Genomic DNA, 26,228 nt, shown 5'->3' on the forward strand with positions numbered 1-26,228 from the left:
TTTGTAGCTCCGTTTAACGAGTCGGTGGGGCTCTACCCCAGAGAAGAGCTGAGCCCTGATGCCCACCGAGGACTCGTGTGTTCCCTGCACAGTGCCAGAGGCATCCCTGTACCACAGCGTCCTCTGGTTTAGCCGCCAGTAAATCAGGAAGGATTATTTACCAGAGCGGTTCAGTGGGATGCTTTAAACAGCATGTAAATGTTTGCATATTGCTTTGAGCGTGGGAACAGCTTTACAAGTGCGAGCTATTGTTATTTTGCTTTGGAAGCCATGTTCTCCTTAAAAATCAATACCACAAAGAAGAATGCCTGAGCAAGCCAGCGAACTTGCTACGATATTCTTGCCATTAGCAGAGAGGATTGTAACCCGCGCTGACACACCTTTGAGCTCCGGGTGTTACCCTCCTTTGGAGTAAAGCAACACTTCATCAGGAGAGAGCGCCCTTACCTCTGACCTTTGCTCGCCAAACTTTTCTGCTCATACCTAGAAATACAACATGTTGCAGTCAGGCTTTTAAACTACAAGAAAACCCCCAAAACAACGCAATGTGCAGAGAATACCTTGCTCTGGCTGAAAACACGAGGCCACAAGCAGGAGCCGGGGCCACTGGCAACCTGGAGGGGGTTGATGGTGGAAAAGTTTGGGTGTCCTCCCTGGCCCCGATTCTGCACGTGCTTTCAAGTCCCCCTTGCTCCCCCAGTGCTTGGGTAGGTGCTTTGGGTTTTATCCCAAAGCGGGGCTTTATCTGGGAAGGGTGGGGGGCTGGGTCCCCGCTGGAGGGATGGGCACAGCCTTGCTCAGCCCCTCCTACCCCCAGCCCCGCTGAGCTTCGCCAGGCTCTGCGAGGGGCTTTTCCCCCCATGGTGCCAAGTTCACCTCCCAGCTGCAAAGTCTTATTTTTGGGTTTTCCCTTTTTTTTTTTTTCCTCACCCCCCCCTGCCTTGCAGGAGTCCAAGTGCAGCCCTCGGTGGTCTGTGGATGCCAGGGCAGAAAGCTGGAGCCTGCCCTGGCTGCTCTCCCAGCGCTCCCCGCAAGCCATGCTCAGCTGCCTGGAGGAAGCAGTTTATTCCTGCCTTTGCTGGAAGAGATATTTTATTTATCTCCTCGGTGACTTTATGTGGATTTAATGTTCTGTAGGTGCCACTTTTATCCGTCTTCTCCCCCCTTTCCCTTAACCCTGTTTGTGTAATCGCTGCACCCAAATTAAATATTTACTGTTTTCTCTGTACTGGTGAGCCTCCCAGTTGCCTTCCACTTTCAATTAAAGATTTACTAGGTGGGCATCAGCACTTCTGCAAGGCCAAACCAGCCCCCCTCGTTAGATTTTTAAGTGCTTCGTTATCATAGTTCAGCCGAGCACACCATAAATTAGATCTGAACCACACCAGCACACACGCGCTCACCCCACAGCACCTGGCTTCATCCGTACGAGGCTGAGCCCGAAAGCAGCAGGGTGCGAGGAGCAGGACGGACACACACGTGTCTCTGGGGGGGTCTCCAGGCTCTGGCTGGTGTTTGGAGGGGCTGGGGGGAGCCCCACAGCAGGGACACGGTGATGCTGGGCTGCACTGGGCCGGGCACCGCTCCCACCGCAGCTCCAGTTTGTTTGAGGGCCGGTACCGACCCTCAGGCCACGGTAGGACAGGGCAGCTTACAGCAAAACAGGCAGAAACAGGGGACTTCCTCATCACTCTGCTGTAATATTTATAATTAACCAACTTTTTAGATCAATATTTTATTGGGAAGATTGCTGGTGTAATCCACGCTTCAAGCATCTTCCCTCCACGTGAGTGAAGCCTGGGCTATTAGGAATAATGAACTTTTTGCTAGTTACCTTTAGTGAACTAATAAATCTTTAATGCTAGCTGGAAATTTAATAATGGAAATTTAGTCTGTGACCTCAAAACTTACAGAAAAAGGTGAGGGAAGCGGATGGGGCCAAGCAGTAGGAACAAAATGACAGGCAGGAGCTCGGCGGGGGGGATGCCAGGGGGATACGGTGATGCAGGGGAAGGAGCCTGAGGACCTGCAGCCCCACGCACGCCCCGTGCTCAGCACCACCACGGTCACGTCAGAGAGCGAGGAAACAGCAGGATTTCCAGGTGAGCTGTTGAGCCGAGGGGTCAAGAGGCACCGTCAGCTCCTGGCCCATCCTCAGCTGCTGGGCACGGCTGCAACACACGCTGCTGTTGATTTCCAAGCAGGAGAGAAAACACTTTTACCCCCCATTTTTTCCCCCCCACACTACCCCGGGCTTGTTGGGAAGAGCCCAGGGTTTGGCATCACCAGCCTCCCCCTCAGAGCAGCCGCTTTCCCCTCACCTTGTCAGCAGCCGAGCGGCTGTCAGGAACCTGCATTATTTATCTGCTTGGTAACATTTACTGGGATCTAGTGTTTAATAACTGTCACTTCAATATATCTTTTCTTAATCCCCTCAGATCTGTTGCTGTGGCAATTTTAAATATTTATCAACACAGTTTGTGTGTTCACTGTTAAGGTTGCAATTTTCTTGTAATTAAAGATTTACAAGACACTGCTCAAGATTTAGAAGGGATTGGCAAAGATCAAAGCTGTTTGCTATTCACACTAGAAGGCACCAGCTTTCTGGAGGTTTTCCACAGGACCCCAATACACAGATGACGTTGCAGACCTCCCCTTTATATTCAGTTATTTTTGTTGTTGCTTTTAACCATTTTTGCTGGCTCTCATTGCAGAGCTGGGAGTTTTCGCCCCCCTCCATGTCTCCCCGTATCTTGCTGACACAGCCGAGTCCCTGCCAATTATATTCCTCGAGGCCTCATCCAGCCCTGGGGAGAGCCCCCCGCCACAAGCCGCTTCAGGAAGGACCCTGCTCACCCCACAACAGCCCCACCGGTTCCTGCGCTCGCTGCCTGCTCCTGCCACCACCGAGCTGGGCTCTGACTTGTTATTCCCTATTAATATTCATTCCCCATCAGCGAGCCCTGCCTGCCTTTCCATGCTCCCGGCTCTCTTCCCATTTAACCACATGCAAATCAAAAATCAATTCTTCCCCTTCCCCCACCTAATTAAGATTTAATACGGTTCCAGAACGACTCTGGAGCAGTGAGGGTACCAGGGGTGCCCTACGCATCCCGCTGGGAGCGGACACCGGGATGGGAGCAGGGTGCTCTGCACCCTCACTTGCTGTGGGGACACACTCCCAAAACACCCCAAAGTGCCACCTGGGTGCACACCAGTTTCTTAATTAATTATTTAAGCCTCTCTAGGGCAGCACGAGCCGACCCGGTGACCAGCAGCGAGCACCCATCTCTCACCAGGACCTGCAGCATCACTGATGTCTCCTGTGCTGCTGCACATCCCCAATTCCTCGCTCCTCCAGAGACCCCCTGCGCCGTGGGACAAATTCAAGCCACAGCTTCATCCACAACAGCATCATCCCCTGCAGATGGCCTGGCCACCAGGAGAGGAGCTGGTGCTGGGAAAGGAGCAGGACTTCCCAAAGTACTGCCTGGCAGAGGGGGAAGGTGAGAGCTGCGAGCAGCCAGCCAGCAGCACAGCTAATTACAAACCACCCCCCAGAGAGGTCAGCACTTTTCTAGCCTCAGACAGCTCCAAACTGACCTCGTGCCGCCTCTTCTGCCCCGCTGCTTTCCATCAGCCTGATTTTAGCCTCAATTGCCCACTTGAACGCAGCTGGATCCATTTATTCAGGCCGGCTGGGCTGCTTTAGCAGGGGGCAGGAGCTGCTTCAGCTCTGAAAGGCTGGAAAAGGCAACGGGAAATAAATGAGCTGCAATCATTTCTCCTCCCTGACTCCTGCCTTTGCTGCTTCTTCCTGCATTTGGTGACTTCTGGGTGGAAAGGCCAAAGAAGCACTGATCTCCTAACCCCAGCATGTGCTTGGAAGGGGAAAAGGGACCGAGGACCATAAGTCACTAAGCAGCTCCCTGCCTCAGTTTCCCACCTGTAAATCAGTGGTAAAGGAGGGAGGGGGAGAAGTGATGAAGCATTTGGAAGGAGAGCTGCTTGCCGTGGAGATTGACAGGTAGATTTTCCTGAAGGTTTTGAAAGCTGCACCTGCTTCATCATAATGGCATCATGCATATGGATAACACCGCTGACATTTCCCAAGGAGGTCGGTGTTTTAATTTAAATCATTTTTGAGGAAGTGCTGGAGAGAGGAGGAGCGGCCTGCTTTGATTCTCTAACGAACTAATAAATATGTGCCTGCCACACTCCTCCCAGAGCCTGAAAGCCTTAGGTGCAGGCAGGTAGCCAGGCAGGTAGCCCTGCTGCCTGGTGATGGGTGCTGAGAATGGGGCATCTCCACCGTGGGGCCCTTGGCAGGTGCAAGGGCTCTGCAAAAGAAGGACACAATGATGGAGCCACTCCAAAAATCAGTTTTATTAGGTGCTTAAAATAGAGCCTGGCACGCAATGTTCTCGGTTGGCTTTGTCGAGAGAAGCTCAGTTGCATATGGGATCCATGATGCTGTTTGCACTGAGAAAGAGGAGGGGTGGAGGGCAGAAGAAGCAGAAATGGACTTTCACAGATATCCTCAAAGTGAAGGTAATAAAAAAAAAAAAAAAGGAGAAATTAAACCTGACGAACAGCTAAGGAAGAGTGGTTTATGGGAGAGAAACCAGTGCCCGGGGGTGAGACCTGATGGGACAGGCTGGAGGAGAAGCATTTCTCAAACACACCTTTGACATCCCAGATGGGTGGAGGGGGAGGACCGGGAGGTGATGGGGGCCACCCCTGCTCGCCCCCCAGCACCCCAGGGCTTGGCTGGCAATAGCCAGGAGGGGTGTCAGGTGTTGGTGACAGTCCCCTGGGCTTGAGAAATTCGGGAGCCTCTTCACTAGAGCATCTCTTTGAGAGCTGGATCCCTCTGTGGTGCTCAGATACAGAGACTGCTGTCCTCGGCTACCAGTAAAGCTGCTTCAGTGGTTAATTACTTATGCTGCTTAAAAAACCCACAACACGTTTCTAATTTGAGTTGCCCTGGCTCTTGCCATGCCTTTGGGGGGTGGATTAAAGAGCCCTCTAGTCGAGAGCATCCTGGGTCAGGCACTACTTTGCCCCTTTCCGAAGCATCTCTGGCTCCTGCCACATCCTTGCTCTCTGGATGAGAGATCTGGGAGATGAGACCCCGCAGAGTGAACCTGCCTCGGTGTCCGGGGGGCTGGTCCCCTTTGAAGGAAACTTAAGATACAATTAGATTTTGCTGTGCCTAAAAAGCCCCATTCCCCCTGCCTGGCACCCCAAAATAACCCTCGCACGCACTAGCAAATCCTCCCCAGGTGCAGAATCCAGCCTCCAGGCAGAGGATGAGCTGCAAGTCCAGATCATGTAAAACTTTGCAGCCACTATAATTCACCCAGAAAGGTTCATTTTTAGCCAGATACCTCCTGATGAGGAGCGTGAGCATCGCGCCGCTGTGCGGGGGGCTCGGTGCCGCGGGGAGCGCGGTAGCCGGGGCTGCTCCCCCACAAACCCTGCTGGCAGCTGCAAGATACGGAGGGTGAAATGTGCTGCGGGGTTGGTGGGAGACGCTTGGCTCTCCCCTGCCTCCTCCAGCGAGGGATGGCTTTAATTCAGCCACCTGCCTTGGATGCTCTCGGCTGTGGCCTCCCTAGGGGAGGGTCTCCAAGCAGGGGGGGACTTGTCCCCCTGGGTGTCAGGGGATGGTGCTGGTGAGGTTCTGCCCGCAGCCACTCCAGCTCCACGTGGCCCATCCAGGCTTGGGGACAGGGGACAGGGAATGGTTTACGAAGCGTTTCCTCCAGCATGGTGCCCAGGAAAAGCTGGTTGGTGCTTTAATAATAAATAACAACAACAATAAATAGTGCACGAGGCACCTACGGTGCTCTCGGCTGATGTCCTCGGAGGAAGGGAGGGGATAGGAGTGGTTCACAGCAAAGCTGCTGGTTTGGGGCACTGAGGGGGCGGGGGGCGGATCTGGCCACCCCCCTCCCATGGGGAGCCTGGGCTGCAGCACCCACCTGGGTGCAGGGGACCCACTGGGAAGCGTGTCCTGCAGCGGTGGGTGCTCTGTCTGAATGCGCCGCATAAAGCTCCTCGGGTCCCTCCAGTTTCAAAGGAAATCAAATTAATTGCCTGTATCTTGCATTTTAATCTCTGGTTTGCAGGCGTAGCTTTTAGAGGAGAGCAGACAATTCAGGCAACGGCTGAACCTTCACCTCCCGTCCCAGCATGGCGGCAGCAGCCGCGATAACCGTGATCAAAGAGGCTTTTTCCCTACACCTACAAAATTACAGCCTTTAAGGGGCCCGGTCCTTGCTTTGTTTGGGAACGGATGATGTTTTTTGCAGGATGGTGGAGGGGATGGGAGATGCAGGCGCTGCCTGGGGCTCAGCCCATGCGTCGCAGGGACGAGCAGGATTAAATCAGGGACGTGTTTGCACCGGGGAAATTTCTCAGCAACTATTTCCACATGTTTCAGCACCGATTTAGCTGAACCACAGGGAATATATTTTGCGTTTAAGTTTCCCTGCTGTACCAAAGGCAGGGGAGAAAGGCTGTTTCAGGCCCTGAGTCTGCCAAACACTGATTGTTGCACACCTGAGCGGAGCTGGGGCTCCGCAGCCGAATATTCAAAGCAGATCATGGCTCTAATTCAGCAAAGTGTTTAAGCCTGCACTTAACTTTCAGCTTGTGCTTAGGGCCCCTGGAGATCTCGCAGGTCCTGAACACATGCTGAAGTGCTTTGGTGAGCGGCAGTGGTGTGCTGAACGGGGACCGAGGAGAGCCATTACCCTCCGAAATAATTACCCGGCGAAGGCGCAGAAGCCGTTTTGCGTGCCTGGCTGAGCGCAGAGCTTATCCAGCGGGGAACCATCTCGCCTTGGCTGGAAGATGAATGAGAAGTTCAAACAGCTTTTTACTGTGTCAAGGTTTTCCGGTCCCTCCAAAGCCCCGTGCGCGCAGCAATTGCGCCGGCGCAACGGGCTTCACCCAAGGGAGCCCCACATGTGCACGGAGACCCTACCTCTGGGGGTACCTGCACCCCAACACCCCCATCATTCCCCCCAGCTCTGGCTGGGATGTTTTTTCTTGGTCTTTCCCATGGAAGGACAAGCAAACAAAGTGCCAGCGGGACTCTGGATGCACCCGTGCCCACTCCGTGGGCTGCACTGGCATCTCCCGGAGCCGCATGTGTGTTGGTAAAGGCACATTTTGTTTAGGGTTGTGGTTAGACTGACCCCAAAGTCCTTACCTCTAACAAGCCGGGATTAGGTATAGGCCCAAGCAAAGGGATGGCTTGTTCACGTCAACCAGGGAAGGGAACATTGCTGGCAGCATCAGAGCAGGAGGGGAGGGGCTCCTTCAAGCCTCGCTGATTTGGGTTCACCTCATCCCTCGGTTTGGCACAGACCAGGGTGGAGGGGGATCCTTTCATTTGCAATTTTAATTGCTTTCGGGGAAAGAAGCAGCAACAGCCCAGGAGAGCAGGTTTTGCATCCCCCCGCCGCGGGCACAGTGATGCGCAGGGACTGTCCTGCAGAGCCCCCCCAGTCCCTCCTGCCTCTGAAGCGAGGGGGCCCTGCCATGAAGCCCTCCAGCTGCACACCAGTATACAAAGGATTGCTTTTTTTTTTTTTGCTTTTTTTTTTTTTATACAAAAACAGAAAAGCAAGAACTTCCCCCTTTTTTCTTCCCATTTTTCCTCTTTTTTTGTTTTTTTAACATTATCCACAAAAGTTTACAAAATAGCCTTGAGATTACACTTGCAGGATACAGGAACCAATCAACTCTGGCAGAAGCTGGCCAGCCCCGCAGGGATGCCAATTAAGAGATATGTCACCATCCTCATTTCTGTTTCTTTTGCCCAAAGTCCCCTCCTTTACCCTCTGCTTCCCTCCGGCCGACAGCAGCAAGCAAACGACAGGGCAGTGGGAAGGTGCTGGGGGCGGGTTTGTGGCTGATTATCTGAGTGCTCAAAAAAAAAAAAAAAAAGAAAAAGAAACAAAACAACATGTATCCCAAAGGGAAAGGCCTTATTTGTATTTCCAAAACAGGGACTGTCCAGCAAAGGAGCTGACACTGCTGGGGTGTCTTATGGTGCCAGGGGACATGGGGAAGGGGTGATCTGCTGATCATCTGTATGGCTCTTTGACCGCTCGGGGCATCGTCCCCCTCGGGCTCGGGCCCTTCTGAGCCCTCCCGGCTGCCCAGCGGGTGTTTTTGGGAGCCATGCATAGATCCAGACCCTACACACGGATCCAGACCCTGCCAGGACCACGAAGAGGCTCTGCAAGCCCCGTGGCCAGCTCTGCTCCTCTCCATCTGCCACGCCATTTCGACTCTTGGTCGAGTCCATGAAATCCTTTTTTTTTTTTTTTTTTTTGTTCAGTTTTGTGGTTTAGTTACTTTTTTGGTAAAAAATAGTTTCTCCCTCCCCACCAGCAGCCCCACCAGTACATCAGCCTTCAGCAGTCCAGGGTGGCAGCTTGCACCTCCACGGCCAGGAGCTGCCCCCCACGCTGCCCCCGAGCCCAGGGCTGGGCAAGGGGGGGATAGACCACGCGCACGGCTGTGGCACCCCGGAGCAGCTCCCCGGCCCTCCTGGGCTCTGCCCCGATGCTGTAGCGAGCTACGAGGCTGGCAGCAAGGAGCAGGAGGCAGAGGACCAGCACTGGCAGGAGGCTCTGCCTGCCCTCCAGGAGCCAGTAGCCGTGGGCAGCCTCTTTAGTCCTGGTGTTCACACAAGCCACCTTGGCCTGCGAGTCTACAAAGGCCACGTGGAGGCAAGCCCAGTACTCCGTGTCCTGGTGGAGCCGGGTGATGTTGTATGTGTGGGTCCCCATGGGGATCCGGGCCACGTTGGTCATGTCCAAGTTGGAGCTAAGCAAGAAGCTGGACCAGGTGAGGTTGGAGGAGACAGTGTTGAGATGTGGCTTCCAGGCAACCAGGATGTGGTAGGCCTGGACATCCGCCACCACCAGCTCCAGGCTGTCCTCGCTGAACGGGAAGGAGTGGTTGACCGTCATGCTGACGCTCTTGGTGTCTGCCCCGAGGAGGTTGTGAGCCACGCAGGTGTACAGCCCAGCCTCCTGCACCGAGATGCCGTGAATCTCCAGCGTCCCTTCAGGGTGCACCTTGTACCGCCCATCTTCCGCGTAGGGGATCAGCTTCACCCCAGAAGGAGTGACCCAGTAGATCTCTGGGTCCGGCTCCGCCAGAGCTCGGCAATGCAAGGAGACATTGTCACCATCCGCCACCTCTAAGTGGGAGGGGAAGCTCTTGGTGGAGATGAGAGGCAGGCAGCGATCTGTCATCTCCCGGAAGGGGACATCCCGAATGTGCCTCCTCTTGAGGTCGGGGGGCTCGGCGCACAGCGTGGACTGGGGTTCGATGAAGCGAATGTGGTTTTCAGTGCTGTTGACCCAGCGGATGACACAGTCGCAGCGAATGGGGTTGCTGTGGATGCTGATCTCCTGCAGGTTGGGCAGGGACTCAACCGTCTGCTTATGCAAGGCACTTAGGGCGTTGTTGTTGAGCATGAGGGTTTCCAGTTGGGGAAGGTGGTGGAATGCGTTGGGGTGGATAAAGGACAGCTTGGGGTTGTTGGTCACGTCTAGCTTGGTCAGCTCGGGGAGGTTGATCAAGGCAAACTGGTCTATGGACACCAGCTCCTCCATGTTGTTGAGCCCCAGCTCTTTGAGGTGCAACATGTTGGTGAAGTCACTTTGCTTCACCCTCTGCAATGGGTTTTTGTTCAGATCCAGGAACTTGAGGCCAGGAACTTGCTGCAGTGCCCGCTTGGGGACATTCATGAGCTTGTTGTCATAGAATGAGAGGCTCTCCAGGCTCCGCAGCCCTTCCAGCGCATAGTCTGAGATCTCCCTCAGGTTCATCCCAGCCAAAACCAAACTCCGCAGGTTTGACAGGGGCCTGAAATTCATATCCAAGATTGCATCCACCCTGTTGCCTCCGATCATGAGGATCTCCAGGCTGGGGAGCATCTGGAACCAGCGACTGTCGACCGTCCTCAGCAGGTTGGAGTTGAGGTGGAGGCGCAGCAGGCTGCCAAGGCCAGAGAAGGCGTGGGGAGCGATCCTGCGGAGCTGGTTGTGGTTCAGGTAGAGCTCCTGCAGGTTGCCCAGCCCAGGGAAGCTGCCATCGGGCAGCTCAGAAAGCTGGTTCTCCTCCAGATGCAGGCTGAGCAGCTGGGGCATGCTCTTAAGGCCAAAGTCCCAGACATCGGAGAAGCTGTTCTGTGACAGGTCCAGCTCCGAGAGGTTTCTGAGATAGTCCAGCTCACTCTGCTCCAGCCTGGCGATATTGTTGCTTTGCAAGAGCAGGGTCTGGGTCCCCTCCGGCAGGTCTTCGGGCACGGCGGAGATGAACAAGTCATTGCAGTCCACCGTGGCAGCCTCCCGGTACACCGAGCGGGGGGTGTACCACGGCCGGATCTGACAGACACACTGGGGTGGGCATTTGACCTTCCAGGGCACGATGGGGATGGCGGTGGCGGCCACCACGCAGAGCAGAAGCGAACTGGTTTGGAAGCGTCTCATTTTCGGCTGGTGGGACCAGCTTCCTCCCAGGCAGGAAAGGTTCACAGGGCGCACCCAGAGCAGGGCATGGGGCGACAGCCGGGTGGGGACAGGATCCACGGGAGAAGATGCTCCATGCGAGCCCCTGGCACTGATCAGCCCCTGCTGCCGGCTGCCCTGCCTGCCCCCCCCTGCCAAGAGCACATAACACCTGCAACCAGGGCCGGTGCCTTCAGTCAGAGCTTCGCCTTTTCTTCCTCCCCAAATGATTCATTTTTGCACTCGGCTGCTGCATATTTCGGGTTCCTCCTCAAGGTCATTCCTGAAAGAGGCCAGACGACAAGTTGTATTAGAGGAGACCTCACGCATGTGGTGAACAAATGTCAGAGAGAATAAACAGGCTGGGGAGGCAAAGCCCCATCCATGGGACCCCCAGCATCCCGCCCAACTTCAAGACAGACCAACGTGTCCATTTAACCTGTTTTATATCCACAGCACTAACTGTGCCCTCTCATCCCAGAGGTTTTGTCCTGCCCAGGGCCACCAGTGCCCACATCCAGGAGCTCCCAGCCCTATTCGCAGAGCCCTAACATGTTTTATCTCGGTGGGCTTATGGAGGAAACACGCCCCCAAGCACAGACCTGGTTTTGGCATCTCTAGCAGAAGCCCTGTAGCAGCTCAGGGACCGCAGGCTCAGAGCTCACTTTGCTTGGCACTGGGACAGCTTATCCCAGAACTACTTCTTCTCCTTTAGTCCTCCACTAGCAGTGAGCACACCTACCTCCACACAAACTTGGGTCTCAAGGGTTAAAGTGAGGGGGGCTGTTAGCCCAGATGGCAGATGCTGAGCAGAAAGCCAAACTTTTAGGGAAAGAGCAGTACATGTGCAAACACATGCCCCTGCACCATGAGGCTGCAGCACCCAGAGCAGCTACAAGATCCACCCCCTACACAAACCTCCCCTCCAGACTAAACACCCCCTCTCTCACCCCAACTCTTTTAAAGCACTGGCCCAAGGTGGGGGCAATTTCCTGGGAGCAGAAAACCCTGATTGGGCTCATTAGAAGCTCCTGGGGAAGTGCAGAAGCCCCGTAATCCCCTCCATGCTGGCTGTTACCCTGGCTTTGCCCCCTTGCCCTGCACCTTCTCCAGGGAAGAGGGGTCAGGGGTTCTTCAGTGGGGTGTCTGGCAAGGGGCTGGGTGGGGGTGACCCCCCTGACACCTCCCTGCCCCTCTCTCCATCCAGCTGCTGGGTTCAGAGGAGCCGGAGCTGGCCACGACCCCACCTTTGATTTTTTGATTTGCCACAGTTCTCCTGACCCATACTGACACAAATCAAACCAAGCCCCAGAGCTTCTCCCCATCTTAAAAGACTTTCACACAGCAGGAAAAAACATTAAAAAGCAGCCGGAGTGGGAAAAGAAAGTTTCTTTCCAAGCAGCTCTATTTTATCACCCCCTTGCTCTCCCTGTAAAGGGCTTCCAACCAAAGTTTATTCAGCATTGACTCATCCAAGCCTTGCGCCAGAATTGATCCCGCACACTTCCCTTCTTGCCTGCTGCGAGGGCATCGGCTTTTAAACCGCCTCCTGGAGAAACAGCATTAAAGAAGAGGAAGGCTGTATTGATTTCTGCATCCTTCTGATGGACCCACATCTTTCTTTTTAAGTGCACAGGCATTTCTGTGACTATAAATCTCTTCAGCCATTAAAATATTATAGAATCTTTTCTCCTTAAAAAAAAAAAAAAGGAGGATTTTTTTTTTTTTTTATTTCCTTAAGGCTGTGAAGAAGAGCTCAGAAAAAGCACCTTGTTTAAAACTCCATTTTACAGGGAAGACTCCCCAGCTCAGCTGGTGGGCGATATCTCTACAGGGTTTGTGTCTGTAACCAGGTTTTATCACTTTTGCCCAGCACAGGCTGGCATTGCAGAACTTACAGCCATGGAAAGTCTTGCATACAGGATGATGCCGTAACAGTCCAGGTGTTTTTATAAGTAATAGGATCAGTGCTTGTAGAAAAACGTCATTTTTTCAAAACTCTGGGTACTAAACTTCATATTTCATGGTTTCAAATGGCATGGGGCAAACCGAACAGGCAAATCAACAGTGTGTGATCCCTGCTGTGGGGTACGAACCCCATTTCCTGGCAGGGCACCCCCCTCTGCCGTGACAGCCCTGCTCCCTGGTGACAGCAGTGACACCCCAGGCACCTGCACCCCGAATTCCTGCAGTTCAGCCAAGGGCTGGTGGGGAGATGGGGAAGGAGAGGGCAGGAGCCTGCTGGTCATCTGTTATCCCTTGCCCAGGGAAGTTGGGCTCATTATTTCTTAAGTAGGCACTGAAGAAGCTGCAGGCTGCATGCAGACTCCTTTAGCCTCTTCCTGCGCTGCCCCAGAGATGGATGGTGGGATGGGCCAGGCAGTCCCGCAGCTCCCACGGCCACGGGTTCGCTTCTGGCATTTCCCCATTTGGGTTCGAAAGCCTCCCCCCGCCAAACTGTGGGGAATAGGGGGGGACCAGGGCTGGCGAGGGTTGGGGATGGGGGTCCCGGGAGAGGGTTGGCCCGGGGGAGACCTGGATCTCAAGGGGTTCATGCAGGGGAACGGCGGGGACAATTCCCCATGTGCAACTTTCTGTGATTCATGTGCACGTGCTCACACATACCCCAAAGTTCCACCCACCCTGTCTATCCATGACTCCCCAGCAGCACCAAAGCACTGACCATGCCCCGAAAGCCCTTGTTTTCCCCCCAAACAGACTCAGGGCACCGAATAAGACAGAAAAGCGGAGGGACCCAGGCTTTGAGGCTAACAAATAGAGAGATCAGGCTCGAGATGCAGCCGAGGTTGTGAGGCTAAGTGGTGTCTCCCAGAGAGCCCAGATTCCATCTCCTTGCCAAGACAGACAGATCTGCCTTTGCAGGCAGTGGGAAGATGCTGCCCAGGATAACAGGAGCCTCGGTGAAACTGGAGAAAAGATGGGGAACAGCAAAGAGGAGCCGGGACGCAGATTGCTGGAGGGTCTGCTGAGGAGTGGGACCCCCTCCGCGGCCAGGCTGGGCTCCAGCGAGGCCACAGGCACCCCCAGCTCCCCGCCAGTGCTGACAGCCCCCGGCTGCTATTTCGGGCTCTTCCTCGGCGTGGGCTGCGGCGCAGCGAGAGTGACAGCAGAGAGTCGGGTGACGTTTCTGCTCAGAGTTTATTTTTTTCAAAAAACGTAGAGCCAGGGGGCTGAAACATTTGCTGCAGTGCCCTGAACAACGGGAAATGGAAAATACCCCCGGTTTCCTTTTTTTCCCCCAGCGGGACTCAAGTCTAGTCCCCACACTAGGGATGCCACTCGTCTCTTCCATAGTTTTCCAGCATTTACCCAATTTCTTGGTCTCCCTAAGGCATTTCTGTGACTTCTCCCTTCAAAGCTTCCTGCGGGGGGACAGCTCGGAGTCCCTGCTGTTGTCCCACACCTGCCTCTGCCACGAGCGATCGCAGAGCATCAGTGGCCGGAGGATTTCTGAGCCAAGGGCTTGGAGCAGCCACTGAATTACCAGTTGCTGAGACAGAAGAGCAACACGTGGCACTGCTGGAAACCACGAATGGCTCCTTCTGCATCCCCAGAACAGCAGGAAGTTTGCAGCATACAAACATGAGCCACCCTGGGGCTGGTAAGGGCTGGTCCGTGCAGCGAGCCAGCAAACCTGGACAAACTTTGCCTGAGCATCCCCCAGGCACGAGGCTGAGCACACAGAGCAGGATCAGGCCAGCAGCTACGTGCAGCACCAGCAACCTTCACGATGGTGCTGGGGTACCTTTGCCCGCTCGGGAGGTGTTTCTGCTCCTCTGAAAGCAAGAAAACAAGACACAAAGGGCCAGGGCCAGCCAGGGCACTGCCCCAAATGGTACCAACTTAAATTTGCCACAAGGCCACGACATCATCTGCGGTGACACTTGCTAATGGGAGTTCAAGGATTATGTTTCGATCCCAGCCAGGCGTGCTCAGGGACAGCGAGGGGGATACAGTGGAGAAATACGGAAGGAGAAGGAATAAGGGGGAATGAAAGTGCCACAAGGAGATAAAGGAGAACCAGACGTGAAAGGGAGAAGAAAAGGGACAAAGAGACCATCAGAGAATGAGGTTGGGAGAGGGAGATGAGATGGGGAGCATAAGAGAGACGGGGTGCGCAGCGCCGGGGAGAGAGGAGAGCGGCTGCATGAACAGGCAGCAGAAGCCCAGGGAAAGGGAGAAAAAAAAAATAGAAAAGCAATGAGAATGAGAATTGATGAGGCACAGAGAAGGGAAGAGTCTTTTCATCAGCAAGTTTGCTGGATGAAGCCAGGAGATAAATCACCCAGTGGAAGGAGCCTTGGTCTCAGTGCTTGCACCGGCTGCCTCTCTCCCTCTGTCATCTGTCTAATAGCCTGGCTTCGGGAGATAAATGGCTGCAGCTGAGCCCCGCGCTCTCCTGCCCTTCCCTCTCCCTCACTGCAGCCAGAAGAGCCCGACGCTTCCCCCAGTGTGCTGCTGGGTGGGAGGCGATGGACAGCCCATAGACCCCAAGGGGGACAGGGAGGACCCCGACGGCTCCTGGGGTGCCCTGCCTGGGCAAAGCCAGGAGCGGGGCCATGCTCAGCCTCCGGCTCCTCTCCGCAGGCAGCAGCTCGCCCGCGGCGATGTCCCCAAGGGGTAGCAGATGCCCCAGCCCGCGTCGCATCTCCCCGGGGGCCGTGAGCTCCTGCCAAGCCTCTGTCTTTTCTGGGTGACGGTTTTAAGCAAGCAGTGCACACAGCAGCCTGCGACACGGCCATCGCTCTCGAAGCTTTCCAACGCTGCTGTACTTCAGCGGCTGCTAAGCCTTCACGTCCCTGTCACTGGCCCTGCCAGCTCCCGGCGGAGGCAGATGAGAAGTGGCAGTCAGATGCTGTGGGAAAATCCTCCCCCCCGCCTGTCCCTGCTGTCTTTTGCTCTTTTTGACGGCGTGATTCAAATCTGCAGCCAGCCCTTGGGAGAAGATGTTTCGGCGGGGAGCCAGCAGCTCTGCTGAGTGCAGGATCCAGCCTTCGTCCTGCCCAGGGTGGGAGGATGGGAATGACCCGGGCATTGCACCCTTTGGCTTTGTTGGGTTTGCGGCTGGACACGTCCAGCCTGGCCCAGCCTCTCTGTACATGGAGACAACACAAGACCAAACTGCACAGCCCCACCGTACCCCCAGAAAAAGAATTTTTTTGGCCTATCACCATGTCCAGCTCTCAGCCCTGGCTGCTCTGGGCTCAGGACTTTCTGTGGTGACACCCAGTAAAGTTTGTCCCCTCAGGCTGAGGTCGTGTCTCCCCCGTTTAAACCTTTATGTAAAAGCTTCACTTTTATTTGTGATAAAACCAATGAGAATTAAATAGGGTTCTGTATCAATTACTTGTAAAACAGCAATAGGGTACTCCGCTGTTATCAGAAACACTCCTATATCACTTTTTTTATCTGGAAGGAGATGTATTCAATCCTGCAGAGCTTTGCTGTAAGGGCCAGTTTTACAAGGTTGGCTCTGGGGTCTTGCTGCCTTCAGGGCTGTCCCTACCCCTTGCCCTGGAGCAGCTGGCACATCTCTTCCAAACCACCACCCCCACCGGATAAAAACTCCCTGACACCTATTTTCAGCGGCGCTGAGCACCCGCAGTGTGCCAGGCAGCTGGAGCCAGCTGTGTGCAGCTCCCACAGGCAAATCCAGGCTGGGGGGAGAGAGGAGAGGGACCGTGTGGGCTCCGGGGTCCCGGCACACCAGCCCTGCCCCTGCTGCTGTCGTGATGCCAGCTGGGAGCGTGACTTATTTATGACATTTTTACAGCAGTAAAAGCCTTAGTGCAAGTACAAAACAAGCCTTTTCCTCCCCCCGGGGTATCTTGTGCCTTCTTGGGGAGTGAGCACAAGCGATGCCAGCGCAGGCACTTTGTGGATACGTCCACCCTGGGCCAGCTCCTCGCGCCGGGGCAGCTCTGCCCATGGACGTGGGGCGCTGCCCCGGGTCCCCATCACTGCCTGCTCCCACCTCGGAGCGCAGGATCAGGGCAGCCTAATCTAGATCTAAAAGTACAGTTACAGTATGGCAAATACATCCCAAGGGATCAGTAAATCGCATGCATTCGGGATTAGCCACTTATACAACTGTGATACTAATGGTATCTATTAGATAGCTGTTAATCTTGAATAAATGTTTTTAATGATCCACTGCTTAACATACAATAACTGACGTATTAAATCTCAGTTAAGCCGCGGAGGTCAAGTCATTATCTGGTGGCAGGGATGATGTGGAGACGTAACTCTGGATATCGGGAGAAGGAAATATACCCTCCAAGTGTTATATAGGCTCTTGAAAGGTTTTTCTGGTGTAGGGACCAGCCGGTGCCCTCGGGCACTGCAGGGGATGGAGCAGCGATGGGGTGGCTCTGGGATGTGGGATGAGCCCTGGGCTGAGCATCCCCACGTGCCTGGGGGCAGAGGGAGGCCTGCAAGCCCCCATCCCCAGTCTCACCCCTGTTGCTCATGGGTTCCTAGGCATTGTCTCCATTTGCACCATCAAGGGGAGGAAAGAGTAGGTGAGAACCAGCCAGGCAGCAGGAGGGATGCCTCTGCAGGCACCTTGAGTTTACTGCAGCTGATACAGGGATAGAAAATGGCAGAAATTACTGTGTGAGATACCTGATGCTTGAGCAAGGAAACCTGTTCAAGCACCATGGCCCAACACCCACCCAAAGCTTCCCTTTGTCACAGAAAGCAACAGTTTCTCCAAGTCAGCCATCCTTGGCTGGTGAGTCTCCTTGCCTCACCCACGGCCCCGAAGCTCAAAGCCCCCGGTCAGGTTTGACTTTCCCCTCTCGCACCTCTGATGTATCACAACGGTTGCACCAGGCTGCACTGGCGAGATGCACGACGTGAGAAGGAAAACTTGACACATGGGGAATGGAGCACCGGGAGGTTCAGTCTCCACCTTGGAGCCTCAGCTGAGCTTGGCTCGCCCATGTCCTGAGCTTTAATTTGCTCCTGTTGCTGATGGGAAACTCCTTCATGCACAGACACGTGCAGGGTAACCCCCCGGCGCTGTGGGTCAGGATTTCTGGGCTCAGTCCCCATCTCAGACCCGCGCTGGGGCTGTAGCAAAATGGTTCAGACTCGCTCTTCCCAAGTGCTGTGTCCTTACAAACCCAGCATGCAAGGCAACGGCAAAGCAAGCGCTCGGTGTCTTTGGAAGCCAAATACATCCCCTCCCTCCCGCTGGTAAAAGGGGGCTGGGATGTTTCAGCAATGCTGCCGGGGAGCTCATACCTCCAAACAAGCATCTTCAAAGCCCTGGGGTGGAAAAACAGCTGCTCTGTTCAGAGCAAAGATCCTGATACAAACCTTGGCAGGGAGTTTACTGCCGCGTCAGAAAACAAACAAATAAATAAATAAAGAAAAGACACCGAATCTCCCCCTGTAACGTGGCAACCGCTCCCCCCCGCATCCACGGCAGCCTCCCTCATCTGTATGCTCCGTCACAGCCCCGCACCATCCGCCGGGTGAGCACCATGGCAACACCGTGGTCTTTAAACACAGGAGTTTGTGCTGCGATCGCAAACAGCATTAGGCAATTTAATTAAGCAGCTGGCAAAAGGAAAAACTTTGTCTGTTTGAGGCGTTTTATTAAATTCCGGCGTATTATGCAGCTCTGCGTCTTCACTGTCTGGTTCAAGGATGGGAGGGTGCTCCCGCCCCAGCCTTTCTGCAGCTTCACCCCTGGCTAAAGCAAACAAACCAACCCCGGGCGAGCGGGGCGGCGGGCGCGGAGCATGGGGAACCCCCACAGGGGTCCCTGCACCCCACCTCGTCTGCTGCCCGCACCCACGCACGGGGCCGTGGCAGCAAAGCTCTGCTCCAGCCTCGAGCTGTAATTTTAGGTTGTTATCCCCTGAAAAGCATTTACACGAGAGAAGGACCAGACCCCTCCAAAACCGGCAGCACCGGGCTGCTGTTCTGCCAGCTTTTCTGGCAGTTTCTTTCCTCGGTTAAGCCTTGTTTTCTGCAGAGAGACCCGGGGATGTCATCTGTGGGTCTTCTCCTGCATCTTTCCTGGCAGGGAGGGCGATAGCGTTGTTTCTGCTTGTCTAGGAGGAAGCCAGGAGATAAAAAGCTGCCGGGAGCATGCAAAGCAAACCGCTCGCCTGCCTGCACCTCGCTATTGCGCCAATCTGCCAGGAGCTGGCGGGCAGGAGCGGTGCCCGCTTCTTATCTGGATGCTTCTCTCCCTCCACTTCGGATGTTTTTTAATGAGGAGGGCTGGGAAATCAGTCTGTTCTTCTTCTTCTTTTGCTTTCAGGCTCTGGAAGGGTTGCGGTGGCTCTGCCTGCCTCCGAAACGCTCCCACAGGTCCCCGTGGCTTTGCGGAGCTGCTGCTGCCGGCTTCAGGCACAACCTCCAGCCCGGAGCATGCAGGATTTGGCCCTGCGCAGCCACAAACTGCCCACGCAGTGCTGAGCACATCCCAGAGCTGCTTTTGGTCCCATGCTCATTGCCTGGGGATCAGCACAGTCCCATCCCACCAGGACACTGAGAGACCGGGTGCCTTGGCAGCCGGGGAGATGCTCAGGGAGGAGCTGGGATCCCGGGACTGGGGGTCCCTGCAGAGCAGCTTCTCCAAAAGATGGCTCAGCGGCAGTCAGGCTTTCAGAAGGTTTATTCTTCTTGGAGATAAACCCCCAGGACCCTTCCCTGTCCCTCATTCTCTTTGATTGCAAAAGTTGAGACCATGAGACCTCAGCAGGGAGCAGCACCCGGGCTGGGTGGCTGCGCATGGCAGCAGGGATGGATGCTGAGGTGGCACCTGCCTCTCCCTGTGACACCCAGAGCCACAGCCGGGCTCCTTAGTGGGACCAGGAGTTAAATCCATCTGCGCTGCCCCGCCTGCTTTAAAAAGCAGCTTTAGAGGTGCCAAGCTGGTGGCATGAGCTCTGAAAACTCCAGATTTGTCCCCTGTGTGTAGCATGATCACGTCTATGGGAAGCCTCAAATCCATTATTTTTCAGCTGGGCAGCCCTGGGGCCATCTCGTTTTATTTCCGAGAATTGAAGGGCTGGTCTCCAGGCCGCGGGGTTAACTGGTGCATCTGTAACTGTCTTGCAAAAGCCAACTGAAAAAGGTGGCTGATCTCTGCTCCAGACTGCCTGAAGAAAGAAGAGGCTGGGAAGATGGAGCCTTGGTCTTGGCTCGTAGCTGAATTGTCCTTTACTCTGTAAAATTTGTGCCGTTTACCAAATCCCGTGCTGCGTCGGACTGCAGCTCGCTGCATTTTTGGAAGCATCTCTAACGACTGGCACCGTCTCCGGGCTGCAGCAGGAGCTGAACTCCAGCTGTGTGCAGCTGGACTCTGCGCCTGCAGATCCCCCTCCCCAGCGCCCTTGCCGTCCCCTTTCAAATGTCAAAGTCAAGAACATCCCAGGCAGAACCGGGATGGAGAAGGGGGGAGAGGGGTCAGGCAGGGCCAGCGCCGGGGACCTCAGTGAAAGCAGGATGGCTGCCATGTGTGCTTTTGTAGACACCTACCTCACCCCCCCTGTCACTGTCTCTTTTGCAATCTGAAGAACCCTGGCCCATTTTGCTTTTCCTATGGGGCCTGTTTCACTGCTCCGGCCGTCGTCGTTTCCCTGCCCAGACCCTCCCTGTCCAGGCAGGAGAGCCCGCAGGTGCTGCTCAGCCCTGGCTTTGGTCTGCTGCTTTATTTATTCCCTAATCATCCCCCGCCTGCCATGTGCCCTTTCTGACTGTCGCTGCACTGTGTCACTGTTTCCAGAGCTATCTCCAGGATCTTCTCCCTGAGTGGCAACAGCTAATTTAGAGCCCTTCAGCCTGTAAAAGCCATCACGGAGCTTCTGAGAGCCTAGAGTGCAGGGTTTCACATGGCATTTGCCTTCTTAATCACCCGGAGGCTTTAGAAAATGCTATTTGTGATCAACAAAGCTCCCAGTCCCCGGCATGTGGGGAGCTCAGTGGAGCTGCCTGCCCCGACCCCAGGATGATTCTAGCGTACCAGGACACCCCGAGCATCCCGAGCCCACTCAGAACCCTTCCCCTTCCCTTCTGCTGCGCTCGATTCCCACCTCCCAGCTCTGCAGTGACATCCAGGCACCACGACTTTGCCCCAGGACCTTCCTGGCAAGGCTCAGCTCCATCCTGCCCGGGTCAGAGGCAGAAAGTGTGGTTCCCTTCCCTGAACCGGTGTGCGTGGCATCGGCGAGCGCTGCCTGGCAGCAGGGAGCCGTGCCGCAGGCACAGCCTGTCCCTGGCACCGCTGTGCCGTGGCTGGGAGACAAACAGCCCCGGCCCAGTAATGAGCTCCCCCAGTTCCTCCTCCCCGCCGTGCTGTGGAGCGGCATGTTAAATAATTCACGCGAGCCCCTGAACTGCCTGGAAAACACCTCCAGGTCTTTTCTAATGAGCTCGCTACAGACCCCTCGTCCAAGGCTGGGGGAGCAGGGAGAGCCAGTCCCTCCACCAACACACAGACACCGAGCAAGCACAGGCCACCTCCGCGTCCCTGAACGCTGCGACATGGCTGGTTGGCGGGTCCCCAAATTCCTGGGCCACGCACGCAGCACCGTGAGCATCCCGTGGCAGGATGGAGGTGGCCAGGCCATGTCCTGGCTGGTGCAAAGCAGACCAGGAGCTGCATCGGCGCACGCAGCAGGGCCACGGAGCACAAGCAGCAGTGCCAAAGCCGGGCGGATTCGAACGAGGCAGAAATGGTCGTTGCAACAGAGAACAAAACCTGGAGCAAAGTCCCCCACGGGGAGATGGACTCTGCTTGCTGGTGCTTTCAAAGCCAGATCCCTTCAGCATGGCCCAAGCCCTGCCCCGCTGGCATTTCCCTGTGTCCCCTCATTTTCCCCCTCCAGCTGCCCGTTTTCCTTGTGCCAAGACCTGTGGTCCCCTGAGCAGGGTATGGCCATGTCCCCCAGCCCAGCGGGGGGTGGCACTGTGGCTACAGCCCCCCTGCCCGCTGACGGATCACACAGTAATGTCACTTGTGCCATTAGCAGGGCCCTTGCCTGTCATTTTCTCGTTCTCAGTAGCAGGCTCCGATGACAGACGCTGCGACACGACTCCCACCTGGGAGCACTGGGAATGGGAAGAGGAAGGGGGAGCAGGGTGGGTGGTGGGGGCAGGGGCCAACACATACATCCTCCTGGGAGGGAGTGTGTCCAGGAGGGAGGATTTGGTCTCACTGGGGCTGGCTACAAATCCAAGGTTTAATGTTTTCTTGGCAACTTCCTGCAAGGGGGTCAAGTCTACGATAACAAAACCTGATGCCTGTCAATGGCATTTTGTGCTGCTGCTTTGGGGCTACGGGAGGGACAGAGGGTGAAAATGGATGTGGTAAGGAAGTGGTGGGAATAAGAGGGAGATGGAGAGATCCCCCGCGGGCTATGGCACTGTGGAGGGCTGCTCTCACTGCCCAAATTCCCACCCAACTGCCATTCTGGGGGGAATTTCCCACAACTGCTCAGCTCTGCGCTCTGGGAAAAGCCTCAATAGTTCAAAGGAGCTGTAGGAAAACCAGATTAATCCCTGAAGGCAGAAAAATCCAAGGGATGCCCAACTCTGGAGGCACCAGCTCCAGCCCTGCTCTAGCAGACCATTCTGCCTGCTTCGCTCAGCAGGACCTCAGCGGTGGGTGCCCCCACGGGTGACACCGCAGCTTGTCCCCCTCGTGGTTTCTGGGTGGAGGAGCACGCCTGCAAGCTGAGCCTGAGCCCGCCCCAAGCCACAAACTGAGCAAGACTAACACTAGCTTGTCTGGAGAGCCCTGGCCTGGAAAGCGAAGCAGACGCGAGTCCCAGGCGGCCCTGCCAATTCCAGATAATAAAAAGGATATTTCACACATCAGGCACTTCGCAGACACGTTAATGAGAGCAAACAAAGGCTCCGCGATGCAGATCTGGGGATGCAGGACAGGCTCCGCTGGTCGCAGCCAGCCCAGCTGCTGGGCTTTGCCATCCCACTCCTGGGGACACCCCGGGAACATCCCAGGGACCACAGCCGGACTCTGCCGGAGGCCAAAACGTTGCTTTGGAGGCAGAACCGCAGAGCTTGGCCCTCCCTGATCCCCCCTGGCAGCTCTGACTGGGTGCTGGGGAGGGGATCGCGGAGGCTGGAGCTTCCAAAACCACCCCCGGGGCTGGGGAAGGGATCAGTGTGGGGCTGCGGCCGCTCCCCCCAGAGCAAGAGGTGGCAGGACGCCAAGGAGCTGTATTTCCCGTGCTGCTGAGCATCATATAAATACGAGGGAAGGCAAAGGGGTGAAGTGGGAGCCTAAATCACCGCCCCTGCTCCTGCCATATATTTCAAGTGTAGAGGGAGGGCCAGCAGGCAACAGAGCTGCCCAGGATGCTCGCTGCTGGCCAAGGGGATAAAGCACGTGGCTGTCCCACTCGTGGGTAGAGCCACAAGCCAGGCAGGAGGCAGCAGGTCCTGTCATCACCCTGCCAGGGCAAACGCAGCACTGGGACCTGTGTGTCCTGGCCCTCCCCGTGAGCAACGGGGGAGAAGGGTGCTGTGTATCCCGAGGGCTGCACCTGCTCAGGACACGTGTCGCTGTGAAATGCGATGTCGGCTCTCATCGGGCCGGTACTACCAGAAGCGGACTGAGATCCGGGATCTTGCAGTTGCTTCAACTCCAGGGGCATTAGGAGCTTTAAACTACGCGGATGCCACGTTGAAGCCTGATTTCTGCTACTTCCCATGTGGACTATCCAGAAATGGAGGCATCGCTAGAAGGGTTAATTCCCCCCACCCTTCCCCTTTCCTAAAGGAGAGATTTCATGCCATGCTGAATAAATAAAATAATGTGATATTACAAAAGACTGCAGCACAGTATATTAGATACCGCAGCACTGTTGCAGGGCATCTGTCAGCACCAATCACGATGACTGATGACTTATCAAGAATGGACCTGACATTTCCAAATGAGCTGTTTTGATAGAGTTGTCATTCAAAGGGAATCTAAAATAAGATAATAATAATAATAAAAAACCCAGATAGGAACAGGAAGAGAAATGGAAAACATTTCCCACCTCTGTCCCACCTGTTTAAGGGTTCCCAGCCTGGCAGCGGGACAATTTGGCGTACGGCACTGGTGGGTCGGGAGGGATGTGCTCAGAGACTTTGCTAAGGCACAGCTGCAGCCCAAATTTCCCTTCCAGGTCCAACCCGCAGCCAGGGTGCAGAGGGACAGACGGCCCCAGCACCCTCATCCGTGTGGCAAGTCAGGATGCGGCCGTCCCAGCTGCTGGCTGCCCCGCTACTGGAGTGTGGGGACACGTGCTCCCATGTCCTTTCCCTCAAATGGCTTTTAAGCTCTCCGATTTCAAAGATAATAAGGCAGCTACAAGTGAAAATAGGCAGCTGGGAAAGGCTTTGGTGGGTGTTTAACCCCACCAGGCACCGGAGGTACCGAGGAGAGCAGCCCTGCCTGACCGCACTCGGCATCTTCGGGGTGCCAGCGCTGCTCCGCATCCAAACACGTGTCAGTGGGACACCCAGCTACAACTGCTCCGAAGCTCACGGCACGGTGTCGTCCACCTGAACGCCGGAGATCTCCGCGCAGAAGTTACACACCAGACCACCGCGGTCTGTGCCACCGCTGCCACGCTGCAGCAGCTCCCGGGGCAGAGCCTGCAGCACAGGACACTGGACAGGCAGAGCCATTCGTGCTTCGTGGAGTCGCCTTTGAGGAGCATTGCTGTGTCTCCTTGCCTTTTCCTCTAGGCACTGTGCATACACTTGAACTACTTAAATATAATATCGCAGCTTATTATTGCTCTTCGGGAGAGGAACATTTGCAAAGGATATGGAGTCCCGCTGGAAAACCTGGGGCTGTGTCGAGCTGCAGGCAGCAAGATTGCACTGGGCATCGTGGCTGGGAGCCGATGGAGCCCTGCTGCAGGCCAAGCTCTGCACACCCAGGAGCCCACAGAATCAATCCTGCGCCCACAGGTCCTCAGACCTGTGGAGGGGTGAAGGAGAGAGCTGCCCAGGGCTGGATGCGATGCCTTGCCATGGGGAGAGCCTTCCCACAGGCAATGGGGCAGCTGGAGAGCCTGGATAGGCAGCATCCCCCATGCCAGAGTCAGCCGAGCGCAGGGCAGGGCTGTGAGCCCACTCCCGGCCACCCCCTTCCCCTTGCAGCCAGTAAGAGCAGGGCCACAGGGTCCCCGGAGCACATCTGCAGCCAGTGGGCACATCCCGTGGGTGGGTGCATCCCCGGGTGGGTGCTGCTGCAGCCAGAGCACCCAGGAGCTGCGTGGGGGGAGGAGAGACAGCCCGCCAGTGGCTTGTCTTAGGAGGAACTGACAAAATACTGTTTTCAAAAAAACCACCGAAGCTACTGTCCGCATGACTGAGCTCTGAGCGGATCTTTATCCAGTCGTGTCGCAGAAGGAAGGAGAGGGGCTGTTTTTGGAGGAACTTTCCGATGTGTCATTATGGGTTTAAAAGGACTGTAAAAAAAGATAAACCTGACGCGGGATGTAGGCATGTGTGCACATATGTATGTGTATTAAGAGCAAAGAGAAATTCAAGAGACATTTTCAAGCAAAAACCTACAGCGCAGCGACATGCTAAGTTGTTTTTCTACATAATGCAGAACGAAATAAAGGACTTTACCTTTCCAATGCCTCCTCTGCAGCCACCTCCAGGGTATTTACACCAACCACAACAGGGAGAGGAGGGAAGAGCTCAAACATGTCATCAAGGGGCTGAGTTTGGAGCCAGACTCCTCTGAGGGTGCAGAGGGTACAGATTTACAGCCCCGAGGCTCTCAGAAATCAAACTACCGCAGGGAAGTGCTCTAAGAATAGCACAAGAAAGACACACCACTCATCCACAGCCGCTGAGCCACCAAAATCCCTCCACCGGCTGCAAAATATCTGTGATGAGCCCCATAAGACCAGAGGTTAATGAGCACAGAGTCCAACTTCTACATCTCAACCTCCCCAGCAAAGCAGCATCACTCAGCACCCCCTAAACCCACACCCCCCCAGCACCTGCCCAATTAAATAGGCAGCTCTGGGATGGCTCTAACAGGGTCCTCCTGGCCCTAACAAGGCCCCATCATTATGTGACTGCTGCCAACCCCAATGCTGGTGACGCCGAGCTGGCTGTGTCGAGGCTGGGTGGGCATCACTGCAACGCTGGTTTGGGCAGCTTAGGGGAAAATTTGTGACCCCCGGAGAGGGCAGCTGTAATGGAGCTGGAACAAGGGGGTCAGATGCTCGGGGGTGAGAGGGTGAGCAGGTACCCTGCAACCCTGGCAAGGTGCAGTGGGATGTGCTTGTGCAGGGCGAGGAGGGAGCTGCCGGCTGCGGCCGAAGGGATGCTGTGCTGCAGGCAGCTGGGTCTGTGCTTATGGCCTTCCAGGAGTGATTTTAATTGTTTTTAGCTTCAGACAAGATGGGCTTTGACCTCAATTGTGCAAACAGCTAACCAAATCAGCCCTAACTCAGCCCAAGATGTCTGCAGGGCACATTAGTTGTAACTCCAGGTGAGGGCTGCGGAGCGCGTCGGGAGCACGGCTGGGGCAGGATTGCCTCCAGATCCTCCCCAGGCAGCACGAAAAAACGGGGAAGCAAATGGAGCTGGTGGCAGTGCCAGGCAGGGTCTGCCAGGCTGCCGTGCCAGCTCCCACGCTGGCCAGGGGGTGTGGGGCTT

At 55.5% G+C, this 26,228-nt stretch overlaps 1 protein-coding gene across 2 annotated transcripts in view; it reads right to left on the minus strand.

Moving 5' to 3' along the window:
* Window positions 1-4,359: 4,359 nt before the first annotated feature.
* Window positions 4,360-26,228, minus strand: part of LRRN2 (leucine rich repeat neuronal 2) — a 35,561-nt gene continuing 13,692 nt past the window's right edge. Inside the window, exons 2-4 of one of the 2 annotated variants that reach the window (XR_012632155.1) lie at window positions 7,223-10,827; window positions 6,778-6,854; window positions 4,360-4,482 (exon numbers count right to left, since the gene is read on the minus strand). Coding sequence is in view for 1 of the 2 variants with exons in the window: in XM_074893775.1 (XP_074749876.1) it covers window positions 8,436-10,526 (2,091 nt within the window). In the remaining variant the exon portion in view is untranslated. Of the gene's footprint in view, window positions 10,828-26,228 lie in introns of both variants that reach the window. The other variant, XM_074893775.1, reaches the window with a different exon arrangement.

Source organism: Strix uralensis, chromosome 24, assembly GCF_047716275.1.
Source record: "Strix uralensis isolate ZFMK-TIS-50842 chromosome 24, bStrUra1, whole genome shotgun sequence".
In the NCBI taxonomy this organism is placed as follows: Eukaryota; Metazoa; Chordata; class Aves; order Strigiformes; family Strigidae; genus Strix; species Strix uralensis.